The sequence below is a fragment of the Triticum aestivum genome, chromosome 2B (genome assembly GCF_018294505.1).
Source record: "Triticum aestivum cultivar Chinese Spring chromosome 2B, IWGSC CS RefSeq v2.1, whole genome shotgun sequence".
NCBI lineage: Eukaryota > Viridiplantae > Streptophyta > Magnoliopsida > Poales > Poaceae > Triticum > Triticum aestivum.
The window spans coordinates 304586600-304610214 of NC_057798.1; the positions used below are offsets into that span (position 1 = coordinate 304586600).

At 42.7% G+C, this 23615-nt stretch overlaps 1 protein-coding gene across 1 annotated transcript in view; it reads right to left on the reverse strand.

The window, feature by feature from the left end:
* Positions 1-17205: 17205 nt before the first annotated feature.
* LOC123044799 (uncharacterized) overlaps positions 17206-23615 on the reverse strand; it is an 11170-nt gene continuing 4760 nt past the window's right edge. The window contains exons 2-4 of the mRNA XM_044467678.1: positions 18595-18831; positions 18269-18486; positions 17206-17647 (exon numbers count right to left, since the gene is read on the reverse strand). Coding sequence (XP_044323613.1) covers positions 17473-17647; positions 18269-18486; positions 18595-18831 — 630 coding nt within the window. The 3' untranslated portion in view covers positions 17206-17472. The remainder of the gene's footprint in view (positions 17648-18268; positions 18487-18594; positions 18832-23615) is intronic.

A 23615-nucleotide genomic window follows, 5' to 3' on the forward strand; every position in this document is an offset into this window, starting at 1 on the left:
TGCCCGAGGTCTTCTAGAGCAAGCAAGTTGGATGCACACCCACTTAGTTTCCAGTTTTGAGCTTTCATACACTTATAGCTCTTAGTGCATCCGTTGCATGGCAATCCCTACTCCTTGCATTGACATCAACTGATGGGCATCTCCATAGCCCATTGATTAGCTACTTCAATGTGAGAATTTCTCCTATTTGTCTTCTCCAAATTAATATCTACCACCGCATTCTATTCCACCCATAGTGTTATATCCATGGCTTTGAATCATTTGGATCTAAATATTCATACCGTAGAAAGAAATATTACATGATAGACATGTTAGGTAGCATTTCACATCAAAAATTCTATTTTTTATCATGTAGCTACTCGAGGATGACCAGGAATTAAGCTCGGGGATGCTTGATACGTTTCCAACATATCTATAATTTTTTATTGTTCCATGCTATAATAGTATCAATCTTGGATGTTTTATATGCAATTATATATCATTTTTTGGGGACTAACCTATTAACCTAGTGCCCAGTGCCGGTTGCTATTTTTTGCTTGTTTTTCGCTTTTTAGAAAATCAATATCAAACAGAGTCCAAATGGAGAAAAAAATTGAATTAATTTTGTCTGCACCAAAGGGGACCCTGGAAGGTTCGGGAGTAGACCTGATGAGCCACGAGGGAGTGACAAGCTCGGGGGGGCATGCCCTCCAGGCTTGTGGGCCCCTCGTGGAACCTCTCGGCCTAATTCCACCTCTATAAATTCCCAAATATTCTCAATACATCAGGGAGCCAACCAAAATACTTTTTCCGCCACCGCAAGTTTCTGTTCTTCCACGATCCCATATGGAGGTCTTTTCTGGCACCCTAATGGACGGGCAATCGATCATGGAGGGCCTCTACATCAACCTTGTTGCCCTTCCGATGTGAGTAGTTTACCACAGACCTACAGGTCCGTAGCTAGTAGCTAGATGGCTTCTTCTCTCACTTTCATCTTCAATACAATGTTCTCCTCGATGTTCTTGGAGATCTACTCGTTGTAATCTTCTTTTGCGGTGTGTTTGTTGGGATCCGATGAATTGTGGGTTTATGATCAGATTATTCATGAATATTAATTGAGTCTTCTGTGAAGTCTTTTATGCATGATTACTATAAGATTGTATTTCTCTTCGATCTCTCCATTTGGTTTGGCCAACTAGATTGATTTATCTTGCAATGGGAGAGGTGCTTTGTAATGGGTTCGATCTTGCGGTGCTCAATCCTAGTGACAAAATGGGGCATGACACATATTTTTATATTGCCATTAAGGATAAAAAGATGCAGTTTATTCATATTGCTTGGGTTTACTTTGTCTACATCATGTCATCTTGCTTAAGGCGTTACTCCATTTCTCATGAACTTAATACCCTAGATGCATGTTGGATAGTGGTCGATGGGTGGAATAATAGTAGTAGATGTAGACAGGAGTCGGTCTACTTGTCTCGGACGTGATGCCTATATGCATGATCATTGCCTTGAATATCGTCATAAATATGTGCTTTACTATCAATTGCCCAACAGTAATTTGTTTACCCACCATATGCTTTTTGTTCGAGAGAGAAGCCTCTAGTGAAAACTATGGCCCCGGGGTATTACTTTTATCATATATAAAATTCAAAATTACCTTGCTGCAATTTATTTACCTTTATTTTACTTTATGTTTTATTTATCTATCTATCACTATCCGATTTGATCCTTGCAAATAACCGCCAAGGGAATTGACAACCCCTTGATCGTGTTGGGTGCAAGTATTTGCTCTTTTGTGTGTAGGTGCTGGTAACAAGGTTTCGCGTGTTTCTCCTACTCGATTGATAACCTTGGCTCTTAACTAAGGGAAATACTTATCTCTATTGTACTGCATCATCATCTCCTCTTCGAGGAAATCCCAATGCAGCTCACAAGTAGCGGGATGCTCAATCAATCTTCTCAAAATCTCAAGTGGAACAGGCAACTCACAAAGTTGGTGGGGTGGCTATTTATAGTCGTAGCCTTCCCTGAAGGGAAATGGCCATTTAGGACACGAAGCCCAGCCAATGGCCAACCGACATGTTTCCAACGGTCGGATTTTGAGCACAATAGTAACATTACTTTAGGAACAAGTAATGCTAACTCCTTAGTCTGGAAGATACCTCTTGCAGCCCAGAAGAACAACGTATATGGATTGCAAGTAAACTTTTGGTGCACAAAGAGTTTTCTCTCAGTCTTGCATAGGTTTCGGCTAGGCATCACAAGAGAACCTATACACCCCTTAATAGTACGGAGGCCCTATGACTCAAATTAGAGAAGAAGAATAACAGAAAACGAATAATACATCTTTTTTTCGTCTTCAATCTTCTCGACTATAGTCATTCTTCTTTGGACACACCAAATGAGAATTGCTTTGCATCAGCAATAATTTTTAGGGGGTCATCTGTTGGGGATGTAACTATTTGTATAAGCCGTCTATGAGGGGTCGGGTTATGCAAAGAGAGATTTAACAGAAGAAGCCCAAGACCAAGTATGAAGATGGAGGTTCAATAAAGGGTTTAAAGCCCACCAACGACTTAAGGCCCGTCGTAGTAAACCTCCATAATGGCATGACTTGTATCATAAGGTAGATTTAACTAGTCACCGAGCCAAACACTGTTTATGAGCCGGCCGGGACTCTGTAAGCCGCAGGGCGTCAACCCGTGTATATAAGGGGACGACCCGCCGGCGGCTTAGGGTAAGAAACAACTCATCAAGAACCGGGCATAGCGTATCTCGCTCCCTGGTCATTGAAACATCAAGCAATACCAACCCAACTAGACGTAGGCCTTACCTTCACCGTAAGGGGCCGAACTAGTGTAATCTCTCATGTCCTTTATCCTGAATTAACCCCTTTAAGCTTCCTAGTTGCGATGGCTCCACGACTAAGTCCTTGCAAGAGGACATCTCTTTCACACAGTATTGTCGGTGTACTTTCTTCTCAAATAATTATCTCTTTCTTCTCCGAAATGTAGATGTTCCACAATGAAGTTCTTCAAACATTAGGGAAGAATATAGAATTCTTCTCGGTACTCCACGAACTATTTCTCTGTGTGAATTAGCAAACAAATTAGTCCCTTATTGTTTCTGACAGCAATCTCCAAAAACAAGGGGCAAGATATTGTACCAACAGAAGTGTTCTATGCGGGTCTACAATTCCCATTGGTATGTGTCTAACATATCACATGCTACTGCATCGTCCTACTCGAGGTAGACTTTGTACCACGACGTCACTACCGTAGTTTCCCCACTCCGGTTATCACTACAACAATTAAGGGTTTACCCATGGACGCATCCTCACCAAGGGTTCTCCGTTACTCCCCTATCCATTACAAAGGTGAGACAGAAAGGCTTTTGTTGTCATCTCAAATTACCTCAACATCCTAACCTCTACAGTGATAGTAATATGCTCTATTACCTTGCGGCAGAAATGCTGACTGGGCATCTTCACAACATTCATGAAGGCTATTGAACCAAACATTCAACAGAAAATCGCATATACTTATTAATGTTTTCGGCTCATATACATACCAAGGTTCATCCATATCCCCGAGAACTAAGGGAACTATTCACACATGGATACGATAAACATCATACGAATAGTGATGCTAAACATGGATGAAACAAACGGGTAATATACATACTGATCCACAAGGGTTTGGTAGTATAACGATATGGAGATGGATGGCAGTGAAGATGATTGGTGTCGACATCCCCTTGAATGGGGTGATGGCAATGATGATCTCCTCTTAGTCGATTCCCCTCCTGATGCCATCCGGAGGCTAGGATTCTTTGTTCTGGACAAGTTTCTAGGGTCTTTACAAATTAAATCCATCATCGGATCGCTTGGTGTTGAGTAGACCAGGCGGCGGTGACGGCACATGGTATGAGTGGCAGCTCTTGTACCATGCGTCGTCCATCATCGTGGACGCCTCCTAGTGACTTCTTCCTCCTCCAAAATGATTTATTCTTTTAGGCTGGTCATAGTGGGAGTAACTTAGCTAGTAACATAGCGCTCTTCGAGAAAATTCTGCTTATGTGGCAAGTAATTAATGAGAGGTGGTAACATAATATGTTACTGTAACATAGCGCTTTCCAAGACAAGATGAGTCTATGAGCTAGTAAATGAAGCCATCTATGATACTACTATTATGTTACTTTGCATTATGAAGGTAGTAACTTAGACTAGTGTCATATGCATGACACTAGTCTAAGTTACTCCCCACTATGACCGGCCTTATGGTAATACATTATCATGCTTATGACGTGATTTTTATCACCTAATCTTGATGTTCCTTCCTTAAATTCCCAAACACATCCAAAAATGACATCCTGGTGAAAATAGACAAAAATTGGACTCCAACGGTGCTCTGGATAGAAGGAGAGCACCATGCCTTAACGGTGTTGTCAATAAAAAAGCAGTGCCCAAGGGCGTCACAGTTGTTGTTGTCTGCCTCGGCCAATGGCCACAAGGGGAGCCTTCACTCGGTCTTGCCTCACCCTCCGCCTGTCTGAGCAATGAGATTGGCCATACCATTGAATTGCCTTGCATTGAAAGACAAGCATAGCCAAAAATGTTGCTTTTGTCACAAAGATGAGAGTGTTTGACACCTTTGCTTTGGATGTCACTTTCCATGGGTCGTATGGTCTGTTATACATGTGGCTTCAGGGTTGTTACCACCTCAAAGTATGTCTCATATTTTGGGTGGTTGGCTATGGGGCATTAGGAAGGACCTAAAATGACAAGTCCTGTTAGGGGCGGCTGCCACTTGTTGGTCACTTTGGTTATGCAGTAATGACGTGGTTTTTTATAAGAAAAAAACATCTCCTCTACAAAAATGAGTGCAATTAACTTAATGTATGTGTTCAATAGAAAACAAACTCGTGTGTTGCATAGTCTTCGGACACTACAGGTGACAACAAGAGGAACATGATAAAGTTTTTATTATGTATATACCATTTTGGTCAAGTTACAATGCCACTTGAATACAAAAATAGTTATGCGCTTTGGTTATTGTGCAGTAATCAATATGACGGGTAATTCTAAGTTGCGTCTGTTTGTTTCTCCATGGCTAGGCAAGCGGAGTGCTGCAAAATTTACACAGTACATGGAATACAACATTTTGTTAAAGCCGTGCCTTGCTCTAAATTAACTGCGGCACCTCGTATCATCCCCCCTCCTGTAGTAACTGTTGGTGCTCCACGACAGCGAGCGGTGGTGTTACATGATCTAGTCACGGAGCACGAAAGCGCTGGTATGGATCTGCAGGTCAAGTCTTCGAGGTGTTTACTCGTGGCTCCTTGGCTGCATTCATGCATTGAGCGTGGCTGGCTTCTCTCTTCGGCGGCAGGCAGGGCAGTGTGGCGCATGCTCCTGGTGGTGGCTTGTGGCAATGGCTCCTAGGAAAAGTACGGCGCTGGCTTTTGCTTTTGGTGGTCGAACTCGTCCGGCATTGTTGTCGTTCGTCTCCGGCCCTCTGCAACTCCTCTCCCTCAAATTCGAAGGCTCTCAGCCATCTAACTTGGGTTGTAACACCGAAGGTGTCGTTTGGTCGCATTCAAGGTGGGTGGTGGCAGCGTTCACTGTCACGCACATTGGCTGCTAGTAGACGATGCGGAGATCCAGTCTGGTCCGGCTTGCAGTGGTGGCGATCTTGGCGGCGAGCATACTACGTTCGACGGCGGATACAAGGTGGGCGGTAGTGGTGGATCGGCGTAGGTGTGGCATGTGGTTGCTTGGTTATGTGCATGGTGGAGGGGAACCGGAGGTATGTGCCACTGGTTGGATGACGTGAGCATAGCACAGGCGATGGACGATGGTTGATCATGCCCTAAGAGGCCTCCCTGACAGTTCTACATGCATGCATTCTCGACGTCTGATCCTAAGCCATCGTCGAATCACTCCTATGAATATAGAGCAAGGTTGTCGGATGGCCCTACGTGGGTTCTTGGCGATACCGATGGTCTTTCTCTTAGACTCGGGCATGGAAAACCCGGCCCAAGAAATCTAGGTCGGGTCGAGCTTGTTGTTTGGGCCGGACTCGGGCCTTGTTTTGCAGCCCATGAAAGTGCAACTAATCCCTGGGTGGTTTTGGTAATTCATAATAACATACAACTCATTGAACTAATAGCCATTCAAGTTAAATGTTTCAGAAAGTTCAATGATTGGCATGGCATGGACTAGAGATGTGGACCCCTCAAAATGCTAAGTACACAGATTGGCAAAGGCTCAAGACTCTTCATTTTCATTTTAGTGATCAAAGATCACACTGAGTCCATAGGAAAGCCAATACTATTAAAAGGGGATGAGGTGTTGCTTAATGGTCTACTTGCTCAAGTGCTTAGTGATATTACTCCAAAACCCTCAGCCACTTTCTCATTTCGACATATGTCCAAAACCTAAAGTCAAACTTGGCCCCACCGATTTTATCTATCTGATGCCACCAAGTTCACTTGACATAGCCATAGCCAGAAACCCTAATCAATTCGGTCACACCGATACGTCTCTCGGTCTCACCGAGATGGCTTTGCAAACTCTCTGTTTCCCTTCATAACATTTCGGTCTCACCGAAACGAGCGGTCGGTCCCACCGAGTTTGCATTGCAAACTCTTTGTTTCCTTTTCGTAACATTTTGGTCTCACCGAAATGAGCGATCGGTCCCACCGAGTTTTCTTGACCAACTCTCTGTTTGATTAATTGCTGAAATCGGTCTCACCGATTTCATGTGATCGGTCTCACCGAGATGAGGTTCTGCCCTAGCCCTAGCACATCGGTACCACCGAGTTGATCATGTTTGTCCCACCGAGATTCCTAACGTTCACATTTTGAACCAAACCGGTCTCACCGAGTTCTTCTATTCGGTCTGACCGAGTTGGGTCAAATGTGTGTAGCGGTTAGATTTTGTGTGGAGGTTATATATACCCCTCCACCCCCTTCTCCATTTGAGAGAGAGCCATCAGAGCATGCCTACACTTCCACTACTCATTTTCTGAGAGAGAACCACCTACTCATGTGTTGAGACCAGGACATTCCAATCCTACCACAAGAATCTTGATCTCTATCCTTCCCCAAGTTGCTTTCCACTCAAATCATCTTTCCACCATAGCTAAATCTATGAGAGAGAGTTGATAGTTGGGGAGACTATCATTTGAAGCACAAGAGCAAGGAGTTCATCATCAACACACCATCTATTACCTTTTGGAGAGTGGCGTCTCCTAGATTGGTTAGGTGTCACTTGGGAGCCTCTGTCAAGATTGTGGAGTTGAACCAAGGAGTTTGTAAGGGCAAGGAGATCTCCTACTTCGTGAAGATCTACCAAAGTCAAGCAAGTCCTTCATGGGAGATGGCCATGGTGGGATAGACAAGGTTGCTTCTTCATGGACCCTTCGTGGGTGGATCCCTCCATGGACTCGCGCAACCGTTACCCTTCATGGGTTGAAGTCTCCATCAACATGGATGTACGATAGCACCACGTATCGAAACCACACCAAAAATCTCCGTGTCTACATTGTGTTTGCCCTCTCCAAACCCTTCCCTTTTACCTTCATATGCAATGTTTTACTTTCCGCTGCTACACTCTTAGGATTGCATGTGTAGGTTGATTGCTTGACTTGTGCTAAGTTGCTAAAATCTGCCAAGACTTAAAATTCGGAAAAGGCTAGATTTTTATTTGGTCAAGTAGTCTAATCACCCCCCCCCCTCTAGACATACTTTCGATCCTACAAGTGGTATCAGAGCTTTGATCTCCATTTGCCTTGATTTCCATAGCTTTTGGTGATCATAGCCTTGGTTTCACAACCTAGGAGAGTATGGCATCTAACGAGGGAAATTACCACCGTAGAGGTCCATACTTTGATGGTACTAATTTTGCTAGTTGGAAGGATAAGATGAGAATGCATATTCTTGGACATAACCCCACCGTTTGGGCTCTTGTGTGTATTGGTTTGCAAGGTGAATTCTTCGATGGAAGAGAACCAAATCGTGAAGCAACTACGGAAGAATTGAAGATGCTGCAGTATAATGCACAAGCTTGCGATATCCTCTTCAATGGATTGTGCCCCGAAGAATTCAACAAAATCAGCCGTCTTGAGAATGCAAAGGAAATTTGGGATACTTTGATTGATATGCACAAAGGTACCGAGTCCATCAAGGAATCCAAATTGGATGTGCTTCAAAGTCAACTTGACAAGTTCAAAATGAAGGATGGTGAAGGTGTCGCTAAAATGTACTCTAGGCTTGCTCTCATCACAAATGAGATTGTCGGCTTAGGAAGTGAAGAGATGACCGACAGATTCATCATCAAGAAGATCCTAAGAGCATTGGATGGAAAATATAATACCGTGTGCACTTTGATCCAAATGATGCCCAATTACAAAGATCTCAAGCCAACGGAAGTCATTGGAAGAATACTTGCTCATGAGATGTCACTCAAGGATAAGGAAGAGCTTCACAACAAGTCTAGTGGTGCTTATAAAGCTTCATGGGATGCTCCTGCCACATCAAGTGACAAACAAGTCTTCAATGAAGAACTGAGTCTAATGGTGAAGAACTTCAACAAAGTCTACACGAGTAGAAACAAAGAGAGAAGCTCCAAGTCAAGGTCCTACAATGACAAAAGATCTTCTAGTCATGATAGAAATTGCTAAAATTGTGGAAGACCCAAACACTACTCCAATGAGTGTACGGCTCCCTACAAAATAAAAGAAGACTCACCTAAAAGAAGAAGTAGAAGAGATGAATCACCTCCAAGAGAGAGAAGGAGTAGAGATGATCGTTATGAATGAAGACCCTCTCGCGGAAGCAAAGATTCAGAAAGGAAGGACAAGTCATCAAGGAGCTACACAAAACGAAGACATCAAGCTCATGTTGGTGAATGGGTATCCGGTTCCGACTCCGACAACCACTCCGAGAGAAGTTATCACTCTGACTACGAATATACTCAAGATGAGGGTGTTGCCGGTCTTGCACTTGTGTCAACCAACTCCTATGACATATTTGACTCATCAAATGAAGGAATTGGAATATGCTTCATGGCTAAAGGCCCTAAGGTATCACACCCCGAGTATATTGATTTCAATAGTGATGAAGATGATTTGCTAGGTGATGATGATTTGCTTGTTGACAATGCTAGTGATGAAAACTATGATGAAATTGCTATTAATCATGCTAATCAAGATGAAACGAATGACAATGATACTAAGGAGATTGAGCGTCTAACTAAAGAACTAAACACTCTTAAGTTAGCTCATGAAACTACTTTAGAGGATAATCGAGAACTTTTAAAAACTCATAAGAAGCTACGCTTTGAAAAGCTCAACTTAGAGCAAGAACATGGGTTCTTGAAAGCATATCAATAATGATCTTCGGAAGAAAAGTTCTTCTTACATTGCCAAGAGTTTACTCTTATCTACTTACATGCCACAAGTAAAATCGAGCAACAAGAGTAAGAAAGATTCTTCTTCTAGTAGTAACAATAATCATGCTAAATCCGATATTGTTGCTTCTAGTAGTTCTCTTGATTCCACTAATGATTCTCTTAGCCAAGTTACACTTGAGCAAGAAAATAGCTTATTGAAGGGAATTATAGAGAAAGGTGTTTACAAGAGCCTTGCCGGAAGTAAGCAATTCGAATAAATTGTACGCAAGCAAGGAAGGCACCGAAAGAATCAAGGTGTTGGTTTTGAACGAAAGTTCAATGCCAATGGAGTTGAGTGGGAAGAAGATCAATACCCCAAGACGAAGTTTGTTCCTCAAAAAGAGAAGTATGACCCTACTTCCTTCAAAGGAACACAAGCTCAAGATGATCTTCCACCACAAGACCACAAGCTAAAAGGCAAGGACAAGCTTCAAGAGGAGATTGATGCATTTGAAGAAGCTCCAAAGGCCTTGTCAAGTGGGTTCCCAAGACTACATCAAGTTCTACTTCATCAAGTACTACTACAACTCCAAGGATTCCCATCAAGTTGATGTGGATCCCAAAGAAGAAGAATTAGAGAGTTCTCTATGGTGACTCCGCCAACGTACTTCACTCATATTCATATTGGCAAGGACAAGTGCAATCAAGTTCCACATCTTGCACTAGTTCAAGGAGTCACAAACCCTCTTATTAGTAAGTCAAGGTACAAGGTAACCAAATTATTTCATGGACATCATCACATGTGTACTTCACTCTATGTCTATGGATATCCTTGTTTGTTCATTGTGGGACTAACCCATTTAGGTATTGAAAGTGCAACTCACTCCAATGGATTGCTCCAAATGATCTACATCAACATTGAGCATCCACATCTTCAACATCTACATGAAGTCATCATCGACAAAACCCAAGGTTAGTTCATCCCTCTAAAAGGGGATATCACATCTAGGGGGGCTTTACTCTAAGATTGAGCTAAAGCAACTCTAATGGTGTGAACACAACAATGCTTTATGTAAAAGTGGTAACCCCACTTGTGGTTGAACGATGAGTATAACCTGTGATCAAATGTTCTCATTTGACTCCTAAGTCAATATGCTCATATATAGATGACCTAGTCATCGCCAATTGCTTGATAGATGCTAGAGTGTTTGTGCGTGCTTTGCCACATATTTCATTTGCTATCTTATTGTGTGAGCATGTTGGTTGCATAATTTTCTCCATTCGAGGACATCCATTTGTTGATTTGATTGTTTGGTTTTTCTTTTTGCCAAATGGATGGACAAGAATGCCTAAGTACTCACTCTAGCTATCTATGATTTTTCTCGTCTCAATCTCTATTCTTTCTACATCACAAAGTTTGAACAAGAAGTTGAATTTGGACCCTCGGGGTGAGGAGCACTCGGAGCCACAGATCCGTCAAGGACTTAAACTTTCAAAAACCTCTTAATGCACCTCGGTCAGACCGATCCACCATATTCGATCTCACAGAAATCATTAGGTTGATCTAGGTTTTCACCTCGGTGCAACCGATTAGAACAGTTTGGTCACACCTAGTTGCAGTAACTTCTCACAGTTTTGCATATCGGTGCCACCGAGTCGTTCCAGTCGGTCACACCGACAGTGACTGGATATATATACTCCGTGGGTTGCACTTTGGAAATTTCTTCAAACTCTCAACCGCGCCTACCCAGCTCTACCGCCCCTCCTGGTCTCCGGATCGTCTTCTCGTCACCAACAACCTCCTGCTGCTGGTCTCCGCCGCCATCAACAGGAATCTCCATTGTTGTTGTCGTCGTAGCGAGTTCGTCGCCAAGTTAGGGTACGGACTCGATCTCTTTGTGCTTTCTTTAACTCTGATTCTTGCACAAAGATCAATGCCAAGTTTCTTTCCATGATTGAGATTAATCTATCCACCTAAAACTTCCTTTAGATCAGATTTAATGCAAAAACTTAGGGTTAGGTTTCCGCAGAACTCATCTCGAACCAACCGATCTAAAAGTCTCGGTCTCACCGATTTGGCTCAGGCCATTGCACATGTACTACTCGGTCTGACCGAAGTGTATGGATCAGTATGACCGAAATCACTGACTTTGTGAAACCCTAGCATCTCGAAGTCACCAAACTGCATCTCGGTCTGACCGAAATCGCATGTTTAGAGTCTACAGCTGCTTCAGTGTCATCGAGTTGTACAAATCGGTAGCTCCAAAATGCTTCCTGCAGAAAACTAAAATTGAGTTTTTGTGTTAACTTTTTGCCAAAATAGTTGTGCTTTGTGATGCTCATCTACTCTACCTATACCTATCTATTCACAAAGACAGTTTCAGAGATGTCAGACAACAGTGATAGTCAGAACAGGTCAGAGGAGCAAGCAAATCTAAGTGAGGGCACTAGTCCCTCCAACAACAGCTTTGATGAAGGAAGTAGAAGCACTCCAAGCAATCTGCCTAAGGCCATTGTCAGGCAAAGGAAGAAGAGAACTTCTGACTTAGAGGATGAGGATTTTGAAGTTGAGGAAGTAACCTCAAAGAAGAAAGTTGTCAAGAAGGAATTTGGCACTGTTGCCTCCACCAGGCCTGGCATGCACAAGAAAGCACCTGCCAAGAGAATTCCCATGTCCAAAGCCAGAGCCTCAACTCAAGCTACTGCTGAACCAAGTGAAGAAGAGGCTGCTGGAGGAAAGAAAAGGAAAGAAAGAGTCAAGAAGACTATGTCTAAATTCATTGGCAAGCCTTCTATGATCAGAGAATCTAAAGATGAAGAAGAGGAGGAAGAGCCTGTTGCACCTCCTGCAAAGACCCAGAAGCTTATGGGGGATGCTATCAAGTCTGGGGCTGCTCCATCTAAGCCCAAGATAGCCCCCAAGCCTGCTGCTGCTCAAGCTTCAAAGCCATCTGCACCAAAGAGATCCACCAGGAATATCTCTGCTGCTAAGAAGAACAAGGCCCCAGTGCCTGAAGTTCAAGAAGAAGAAGAACATCAAGTGCTCAGAAAGCTGAAGTCTAAGATACCAGATCATGATGATAACCATCCCATTGATAAAAACATGAAGGACAAAAAGGATGCAGGACTGATACTGTGGAGACAGTCTAATCCTTATGCTGTGATGAGGAGGATTGCTATTGACTATAGATTCCACACCAAGGAATAGCAGGACTTCTGTGAAACTGTGCTGCTGGACAAGAAGCCCATTGTCTGTGATATGAAGTGGGTTGACTGGAAATATATTGATAACAATGTTGATTACTTCCCTGGAGTACATGACAGCTTCAGACTGAATGATGTTGACAAGTTTGTTGGACAAAAGCTGACAAAGTGGAATGATGAGATGATTATGCAATTCTACTCCACTGCACACTTCTATCCAGATGGCAAGATAGTCTGGATGACTAAAGGCACAAGATATCAGTCTACTGTTGCTGAATGGGCCAAGTTGATCAATGCCCCTGCTGAAGAAGAGAACGACATTGATGTGTATGCAAAGCCCAGGAAGGACCACAATTCTATGGCACATATGTACCAGGAAATTCCTGATAAGGCTTTGGAGACTCATAAATTTGGATCCATCTACTATCTTCTCTCTGGCTTACCCACTATCAACACCATTCTGAGGCACACTTTGCTGCCCAAGTCAGGAGATCATAGGATGATTCGTGGCCATTCTATCAACTTGCTGCATTTTTTTTGATGTGCCACAGAAGTTCAAGGTCATGACTCTCATTGTTGAAACAATAAAGAGGACGGCAGTTGATCAAAAGAGATCTTGTGGATATGACCCTCACATTCAGATGCTCATGAACTCCAAGATGGGGAAAGGGACATATCTACTTGACAAAGAGCATCTTCCCCTGAGGCCAGACTTTAAGGACAATGAAGTTGTCATGGATGCCTCCCATCCAACATGTGCAGAAGCCCAGGAGAAGAGAGAGAAAGCAAAGGCAGAGAAAGTAGCTAAGCCAGCTAGTGCTCCAGATGCTTCACATGTGATCCTAAAGACCAAATAGGATCAACTCAGCTATCTATTGAGGCTACTTTGAGGATTGAGAAGGGATTGGCCACCCTGACTCAAAATCAAGAGAGTCTTGAAAGGATCATTGAGCAAAAGATTTATAATTTAGATGTGAAGGTCACTGAGATCCAATCAACTATGAAGAAGATCCAAGAAGAGTTTGAGGACAAGGAAGAAGGACCAACCATATATGCTTTTCAGAAAGTGCCTAGGGCACAAAGGTTTTCAGTTGTGCCAGTTGCTAGTGATCCCAGGTCAACAAAGTCAGCACCTGCAGCAACTGCTCCAGTGATTCCTCCGTTCTCAACTCCTCCATCTCCACAAACTTCTACAGATGCTTTTGTTAAAGGACTCCTCTCAACGCCATCTATGCACACCGGAGCAACCAGCCAAAAGACCCCTTCAGAAGCTCCCGGAGATCGTGCCTGGAGTGTTGTATAGCACTATGCATTTTCAAGCTTTTTGGTAACTTGTTGCCAAAGGGGGAGAAGATGTATAGATCATTAGGCTTCGAGAGAGAGAGAGAGTTTTGTCTTTTGTTGCCTCTCTTGCTACTTAGTCATTTTTGTTTGATCGTTTGCATGCTACATTATTTGTGCTTGTGTGTGAGATACTTATATGATCATGTGTTTGATCATATTATGCTTAAATGTTTGCTTGCTTGATGATATGTATATGACCAATCATGTTTGCCCTTGGTGATGAGTACATGTTTTTTTATATATTATCATTTTGAGCGCTCCACCAAGATGTATGTGACATGGAAGAGTAACCCATGATCCTAATCGATTATGCATTTGCATTCAAAAGCAAATTTTAAATAATGCACAAATTTAGGGGGAGCTATTGCCTATCACATACTTCTCAAAGCGACGATGTATTTCATTAATATTATCATTTGGCGCGGCTTTGATCTATATGTTGTCATCAATTACCAAAACGGGGGAGATTGAAAGTGCAACTAATCCCCGGGTGATTTTGGTAATTCATAACAACATATAGCTCATTGAACTAATAAGCATTCAAGTTAAATGTTTCAAAAAGTTCAATGGTTGGCATGGCATGGACTACAGATGTGGACCCCTCAAAATGCTAAGGACAAAGATTGGCAAAGGCTCAAGACTCTTCACTTTTCATTTTAGTGATCCAAGATCACATTGAGTCCATAGGAAAGCCAATACTATCAAAAGGGGATGAGGTCTTGCTTAATGGTCTACTTGCTCAAGTGCTTAGTGATATTACTCCAAAACCCTCAGCCACTTTCTCATTTCCACATATGTCCAAAACCTGAAGTCAAACTCGGCCCCACAGATTTGATCTATCCGGCGCCACCGAGTTCACTTGACATAGCCATAGCCAGAAACCCTAATCAATTCGGTCACACATATACGCCTCTCGGTCTCACCGAGATGGCTTTGCAAATTCTTTGTTTCCCTTCGTAACATTTCGGTCTCACTGAAAGGAGCGACCGGTCCCACCGAGTTCGCATTGCAAACTCTCTTTTTCCTTTTCGTAACATTTTGGTCTCACCGAAATGAGCGATCGGTCCCACCGAGTTTGCTTGACCAACTCTCTGTTTGATTAATTGCTGAAATCGGTCTCACCGAGCTCAAGCGATCGGTCTTACTGAGATGAGGTTTTTCCCTAGCCCTAGCACATCGGTTCCACCGAGTTGATCATGTCGGTCCCACTGAGATTCTGAATGTTCACATTTTGAATCAAATCGGTCTCACCCAGTTCTTCTATTCGGTCTGACCGAGTTGGGTCAAATGTGTGTAACGGTTAGATTTTGTGTGGAGGCTATATATACGCCTCCACCCCTTCTCCATTTGAGAGAGAGAGCCATCAGAACGTGCCTACACTTCCACTACTCATTTTCTGAGAGAGAACCACCTATTCATGTGTTGATACCAAGACATTTCAATCCTACCACAAGAATCTTGATCTCTAGCCTTCCCCAAGTTGCTTTCCACTCAAATCATCTTTCCACCATAGTCAAATCTGTGAGAGAAAGTTGAGTGTTGGGGAGACTATCATTTGAAGCACAAGAGCAAGGAGTTCACCATCAACACACCATCTATTACCTTTTGGAGAGTGGTGTCTCCTAGATTGGTTAGGTGTCACTTAGGAGCCTCAGTCAAGATTGTGGAGTTGAACCAAGGAGTTTGTAAGGGCAACGAGATCGCCTACTTCGTGAAGATCTACCAAAGTGAGGCAAGTCCTTCGTGGGTGATGGCCATGGTGGGATAGACAAGGTTGCTTCTTCGTGGACCCTTCGTGGGTGGAGCCCTCCGTGGACTCACGCAACCATTACCCATCGTGGGTTGAAGTCTCCATCAACGTGGATGTACGATAGCACCACCTATCAGAACCACGCCAAAAATCTTCGTGTCTACATTGCGTTTGCCCTCTCCAAACCCTTCCCTTTTACCTTCATATGCAATGTTTTACTTTTCGCTGCTACATTCTTAGAATTGCATGTGTAGGTTGATTGCTTGACTTGTGCTAAGTTGCTAAAATCTACCAAGACTTGAAATTGGGAAAAGGCTAGATTTTTATTTGGTCATGTAGTCTAATCACCCACCCACCCCCCTCTTCTAGACATATTGTCGATCCTATAGCCCGGAACGTAGTTTGGGCCAGGCTCGGGCTTCTCCTTTTCTATATTTTGGGTCGGGCTTTCGGGCTTCGGGTCGGGCTTGCACGTGTGTACACTAGAAAACAATGTTCGGGCCGGGCTTTCGGGCTCCTAGCTTGAAAACAGAGTGTATTTCGGGCTTTGAGCCGGGCTCGGGCTTGAGAAAGGAAGAGTCGGGCTTTTACAAGCCCGACCCGAAACCCGGCCCGACCTGGTGTTTGTTTATAGCCTGCGTACGATCACTATCGAGGACTTCAGGCTACCAAATGGCCCCTTGCATGGGCTCTTGGCGGCATCGTGACCTTGTTGATGCCAGCGGGCGTGTCCTGGCCCGCTCCTCATATACGTTGTATGCCCATTTTGTGTGATGCCCATATCAGGGTTGTGAGCGTGTATGACTGGTGAAGCATGGCAATCTTGTTTGCAATGGTGACTCATGCTTTGATAGTGGGGGCGACGGTGACTTAAGTTTGGTGGTGCTACTGAGCACAGGGTCTCGAGCTCTGGAGTGAAAACTCTAGGTCTGACTGCACTGATTCTACCTGGCAATGGTGGTGTTCCACATCATAACCTTGTTGGAGGCATTGTCTTGACTTTGCTCGTACTTCTTCTTCCGGATGAACCCAAGATCATGTTGGATCTCGCGACGACGGCGCTTGTGCGTCGTTCTTGAAGTCGTCGTTACTGAAGCACTTTTCCCACAGTTCGGGTGTTGTGATCGGTGGGGGTTGTTGAAGCACCATTCGCACTATGCGGGTGCAGTAATTGATGTGGGTTGGTGTTGATGGTGTTGGTTGCTAACGCATGCTTGAGCTACTTCGGCAGGGCTATGCATGCTTGAGCTGCTTCGCTTTTGGAGGTTGCTTTTTTTTCCTTTTTTTTTTGTATATTCATGTTAACTATGTGCACTTAGTTGTGCAGAGGCCAGGTGTGTATTCTTGATGATTGTACTCTCTTGATACAACATTACAAGTCAATAAAATCCATCCTTTATTGAAAAAAGAAATATCCAACTATTATTCACTAAGTGTGCATTTTGGTTCGAATAACAAAGTTGAACCGAAAGGCAAACTATGTGCATCACATATGGTTAAAATGGTTCTCGTATTTTTCTTCGTCAATAAACAAAACAAAGATAATTTCACCTTAAGCAGCTTGAAATATAACATTGCACAGGCCCCGGTTCGTAAATTGATTGAAGTTCTTAATTTTGACAGTTCTTTCTCTACTTAAAACAAAACCAAAAGAAGAGAGAAGGGAAGTGATTCTGGATCTCTATTTTCTTTACAACTGTTGCAGGTTGTTGACGATTGAAAGATTAGTAGTGCATGTCTGTAGTTTACACCTGGAGGGGACCTAGCATCAAGATTTGATCCGGAGCAAGGATATCAACATAGCTCATCCTCGGCTTGCAATTTTTGGAGCGCCTTTTTCGCATAAATAGTTATTGCAGCAGTGGAAACTGCAGCAACCGCAAAGCCAATTCCATTGTAGATGATCTGATCCACTGACAAGAAAGACCCTTGGCTAGTCGCCGCAGCCAAGCTTTGAACGAGCTTCCCACTGTTCACAACAAATATCGACAAAATTAATTTACCCATACCACAGAAAGATAATTAAACCAGGCATATATGTTTACATGTATAGAACAAGATACATAATTCTGAAACAGCTAGATATAATTCCTGCGAGACCATCTTATTTATCACCAAGGACAGGAGCTCATGCAAGTACATTATTTCTCATACTGCATCCAACTATGAATATTACAACCCCACCCCCACCCCCCACCCCCCCTCTCCCACACACACACACACACACACACTGTAAACCAAGAGCTCAGGTGGAAAATTTGGATTTGTACGTCGGAGGGATGTGCTGCCTGAAACACTAGAACTAGATTGATCGCATAGAAGATTAGAAATGAAGAAAGGTGCCGACAAAATTTCTACCCTCCATGGCAAAGTTCAACTCACAAAGCAGATTTTGCATTGGCAAAAACTCATAAAGGATGTTTAACGAAATTTATGCTAGCAAAAGGTATAGGTGCGCATCATCATTCCAATTCCGTAAAAAGCAGATTGGGTGAGATACAATCAAGTTATTCGTGAACTATTTGCAAATGGATTCAATAAAATACTGACTGACTACCTACAGAAGGCAAAATGTGGAAGAGGTACAAACCTATAAATTGCAAGGAGGGTTTCATGTATGGTTCCCGCCATTGAACCAACTATATATGGACAATATTTGACATTTGTAGCCACGGAAGCGTAGTTAAAAACTATATATGGAAATGGAGAAATCCTAAGTAAAGCAACTGCCCTAAATTGATGGAACCAATCTCCTTCACCAGCAAGTCTAACAAAAGCAGCTTTCTTCGGCCATTTTTCCAACCATCTCTGCATGACAACCATCAACCATTATTTCCATAAAATATGAAGACACAGACTGGTTTCATGTACTATCTGGATAAAACATAGCTGAAAAGATGGGACTGAGAGCCTCACGTGTATTCTGGAATGAAACGCAGATCCTATACAAAATGGTAATGACATGCCTATGCTCATCGCCGTTGTAATTATCATAAAGCCATAACCATATCCAAAGGTCATCCCCGCAATCCACATAAAGGGAGAAGAAGGTATCAAGACACTTGGGAATAAAGCGATTGCACCAAAACATATTAGAAGAATAACTGGTCGGCTGAAAGTTCTTGATTGCCAGTCAATAATCGGCACAACCACCTGTGAAGGACAGAAACATGCAAAACAATGTCAGCAACAAACCAAGAGCATACTAGCACAATATCTTAGAATCAAAAGCAGCTACAGAAAAACATGCAAGTGTGCAAGCAGTCTGTTTAAGAGGGCAACAAGATAATTCACTGAAATTCGCACAGGTAGCATAACTATGAGATGCTAATCAGTCTACAATTGCATGAGAATTCGTAATATTGAGGTTGATTCAGAGAAAAGTCATCAATAGGCAGTTGAGCATCCTTATGATCATGAACTAATTGGTGGGGGTGGGGGGCTTGCCACATAATTTATTTCAGGTAACACCAGCAAGCAGGATCCAAATGCAAGCACAGTCATACTTTATGTGCTCTATCCTTGCAACATTTTACGTTGTTCTGACCTAATCATATGAACTTTTGGAAGGGGTCAGCTGATGTAGTTAGAAATTATGGACAGAGATGTAAACATTTCCTCCATGATGTTGACGACAACCAAAATTATGTCGGAAAATACGAAGACAAATCACCTTTTAAGAAAAAGCAATTACACCAGCCAACTTCAAACCAGGTATGAGAGTATAAGCAAGACCCTACATCTGGTAGGAATCCTTCTCTCCTTTTTAAAGATTTTTTTCAGCACCTGACTGATTTACGAGGGGAGACACCTGTAATTCTGGGGATTTGATGGGGTATGATTTGAGTGTGCCTACTGCATTCTCACCACCTAACCGCTTGATATTTATCTGGTTTGGTTCTTCGATCCTCTCGCTTCTCTCCACCCGTCCGGTACTCTCACTAAAAACTCCCGTCAAATCCTAGCCGCTTCGCCGATGTACATTCCTATAAGAAGTTCCATAGCTGCGCCACTTCCTCCCGCACCACCGCCTGCTTCTTACCCAATTAAGACAGTACCTCACGTCTCCACCACTACCATCGGCATCCTTGCACCGTGCTGCAATGACCATCTTCAAGCCACTGCCCCTGAGATCCAGCGCGTCGTCGTCCAGTCATATATGTGCCCAAGCCCTGAAACCCCCTTGGCTACCAGGAAGTCCTCCCTGGCCATGGCCACCATCACCCTCTTGCAAGGGCAGCGCCACGAGCCACAGTGTCACCTCAGTGCATGCCGGGCAAATCCTTGGGTCGTCTACCTCGGCGTTAGGGTGTGCGCACATGAATCACCTCTCGCGGTGGACCCTGACCTACAACCCAGCGGCATGGCATTGGCTGCGTTACAGAAGTAGGGGTGCACTAGCAGCACGCCGCTTCTGGCCGCACATAGGGGCAGGAGCCCCTCGTCCACGGCGGGGAGGGTAACGTTGTTCGTGATGTTCACGCGCATGCTGTCGCTGGCAAGTAACAAATAGGACGTGGTCGAGCCACGGCTCGGGGCCTGCAGGGCTTGATATTGAGTGCTCAAGTGCCCCCACCAGTTGAGCTTCAGGTCCAACTGCAGGAAGTTTGGTTCAGTAATCAGCTTTGGTTCCAAGTTTCAGTACCTTTAGAAATATGTTTCGGTAATCAATTTTACTTTGCCGAGATGGTAGGGCTTGATCTTGAGTGCTCAAGTGCCCCACCAGTTGAGCTTCAGGTCCAACTCCAGGAAGTTTGATTCAGTAATCAGCTTCGGTTCCAAGTTTCAGTACCTTTAGAAATATTGTTTCGGTAATCAATTCTACTTTGCCGAGATGGTACCTTTGGACATAATTGTTACACAATTTATCCAATCCATAAAATCAGTTTTTAACAAATCTGCTTCATGTGATTCCTGGTGATGTTTCTCCGTATGACCCTTTCATTGTTTCAAGGTCAATTAATATCAAGTATACTGTATCTTTCTTAACATGGATTGTGTTATTCCCCTACACCCAGTACAGTTAGTGACATTTTTTTTAAAGTGAAAGAAATGTTCTTTTCATTGTAGCTCATGTTGATTTTCATATATAACAGTACTATTACTGATTTATGTTTTCGTTTCAAGGTCAAATTAATATCAAGTAGACTATCTGTCCAGTTATATTTCTTTACATTACGACGATGCTATTGTATCATCCACCCTTGTGTTATTTCCTTGTGCCCAGTACAATTAGGCACAATTTCTTGAAAATGATGTTTTCCTTATTGTAGCTCATGTTGATGGTATATACAGTCGAGTATAAGAGGTTGGAAATATTAATTATTTTGAAGATGTTTTTCCTTGCCATATTTCTCTGTAACAGGCTGTTTGATTTGAAGAACTTGCTTTCTTAGGATATATATTATAATAAAGCGGTGTCTTCTCCCTTAACAATAGAGGATATGTGTAACTAGCTTGATGTTTCACATATTTAAGAAGCAAAATTAGTTCCATGGTGTGAAAAATAGTTGATGAGTTCTGTATAGTCCAGGTTGCCTCTTCTACTTTGATTTCAAGAACTTGCTTTCTTAGGATATATATTATAATATGCGTAACTAGCTTGATGTTTCACATATTTAAGAAGCAAAATTAGTTTCATTGTGTGAAAAATAGTTGATGAGTTCTGTATAGTCCAGGTTGCCTCTTCTACTTCCATCTCTTGAAATTTTTTAAGCTAGGGACACCGATAACTGCCACACGTGTGGCACAATGGGCACCCGACCACACGACCCTGTGTGGCATACCCAGGAGACAGCCCACACGACCCTGTGTGGGCGCACAATAGAACTGCCCACACGTGCGGTCCCAGACCCTCCCACCCGAACGATTCAGTGTGAGCTGCTCCCCAGCCCGCACAGCGCACACCCCTCATACAGTACTCTGCACAAGCTTTTGCTGTGACTAAAAAAAGAAAAAGAAAAAGGCCCAGTTTGATCCAATTCATAATGTGACTAAAAAAACCCAGATTTGGCTGTGACTAAATAAAGCCCAGATATTGCCATTGTGATAAAAATGAAAAGTTCCCACAATGAAAAAAATTAGTGTAAAAATTATCATGCTACAAAAATAAAGAACCAATTTGAACAAAAAATGAAAAAATATCAAGGCAATTTGTACGTGAACATGGTGGCAAACCAAAAAAATTCCACAAAAATTGGAGAGATGGCAAACTATTTACTAAAAACAAAGCTATGATGGCAACTATTTAGTGAAAACAATTTGGCATGACAAAAGCATAAGTGGGAAACTCACATACATACAAAGTTGCCATACTACAACTTGCCATGCTACATAAATGTACATTTGTGGTGAGAGATGGAGGGGAAAATTTCCGTGTATGTGAAAATAAAATTGCCACGACGATGAATGTAAATTTGATGTGGCAATAAAAAACGTAGGTTTGCCATGGCAAAAATAAAGAAGTAAAAAATCGGCATGGCAAATCTATTGCATGCACTATACCATTTGCTGAACACATAATAACAAAAAAATGCAACATATTTGCCATGATCCATTTAACTAAATTTCCCATCATTTGAAAAAAAAACAATTACCATTGTTTGGGGAAAAATGCCATGAAATATGGCAAATCTATTCTATGTTACTAAATCTGCCATGCTTCGTGAAATAGAATTGCCATGGTGGAGGGGGAAATATTGCCATGTAGTATGGCAAGTTTGAACTCAGCAGTACAAAAAAAATTCATTTAACTACATTTGCCATGCTTCGTAAAAATAGAATTGCCATGTTCTAGGGGGAAAAGTGCCATATAGTATGGCAAATCTATTCATTTAACTAGATATGCTTTTTTTAACATTATCATTAAAAAAAGAAACTTCCCATGGGCAATATCAAGTGACATGGCAAAAATACACTAACCATTTTTGCCATAATAAAAAAATGTTGAAATTGTCCCAATTTTATTTTATTTTTTGCCATGGAAACTACTTGTATGGATTCTGCCCATGGCAACTACTTGCATGGATTCTGCCCATGGCAACTAGTACTACAGAAAAATTTGCCATGATCCATTTAAATAAATTTCCCATGGTTTGCAAAAAAAATTGCCATGGTTTGGGGAAAAATTTCCATCAAGTATGGCAAAATCTAGTTGAATTTACTAAATTTGGCATGCTTTGTGAAAAAAAATATGGCAAGGGGGAAACATGCCATGTTGTATGGCAAATCTATTTCAATTAACTCAATTTACCATGGTTCTTAGAAAATAAAACTTGCCATGGTGGATGGGAAAAAATTGCCATGTAGTATGGCAAATCTATTCCATTTTACTAAATTTGCCATACTTCATACAAAAAAAGCCGGATGGATGAAGTGGTGCCAAGCTTCTGGCATTCTCTGTGACAAGAGAGTGCCGCAAAAGCTAAAAGGTAAGTTCTACAGGACGGCGGTTTGACCAGCAATGTTGTATGGCGCTGAGTGTTGGCCGACTAAAAGGCGACATGTTCAACAGTTAGGTGTGGCGGAGATGCGTATGTTGAGATGGATGTGTGGCCACACGAGGAAGGATCGAGTCCGGAATAATGATATACGAGATAGAGTTGGGGTAGCACCAATTGAAGAGAAGCTTGTCCAACATCGTCTGAGATGGTTTGGGCATATTCAGCGCAGGCCTCCAGAAGCTCCAATGCATAGCGGACGGCTAAAGCGTGCGGAGAATGTCAAGAGAGGGCAGGGTAGACCGAATTTGACATGGGAGGAGTCCGTTAAGAGAGACCTGAAGGATTGGAGTATCACCAAAGAGGTAGCTATGGACAGGGGTGCATGGAAGCTTGCTATCCATGTGCCAGAGCCATGAGTTGGTTGCGAAATCTTATGGGTTTCACCTCTAGCCTACCCCAACTTGTTTGGGACTAAAGGCTTTGTTGTTGTTGTTG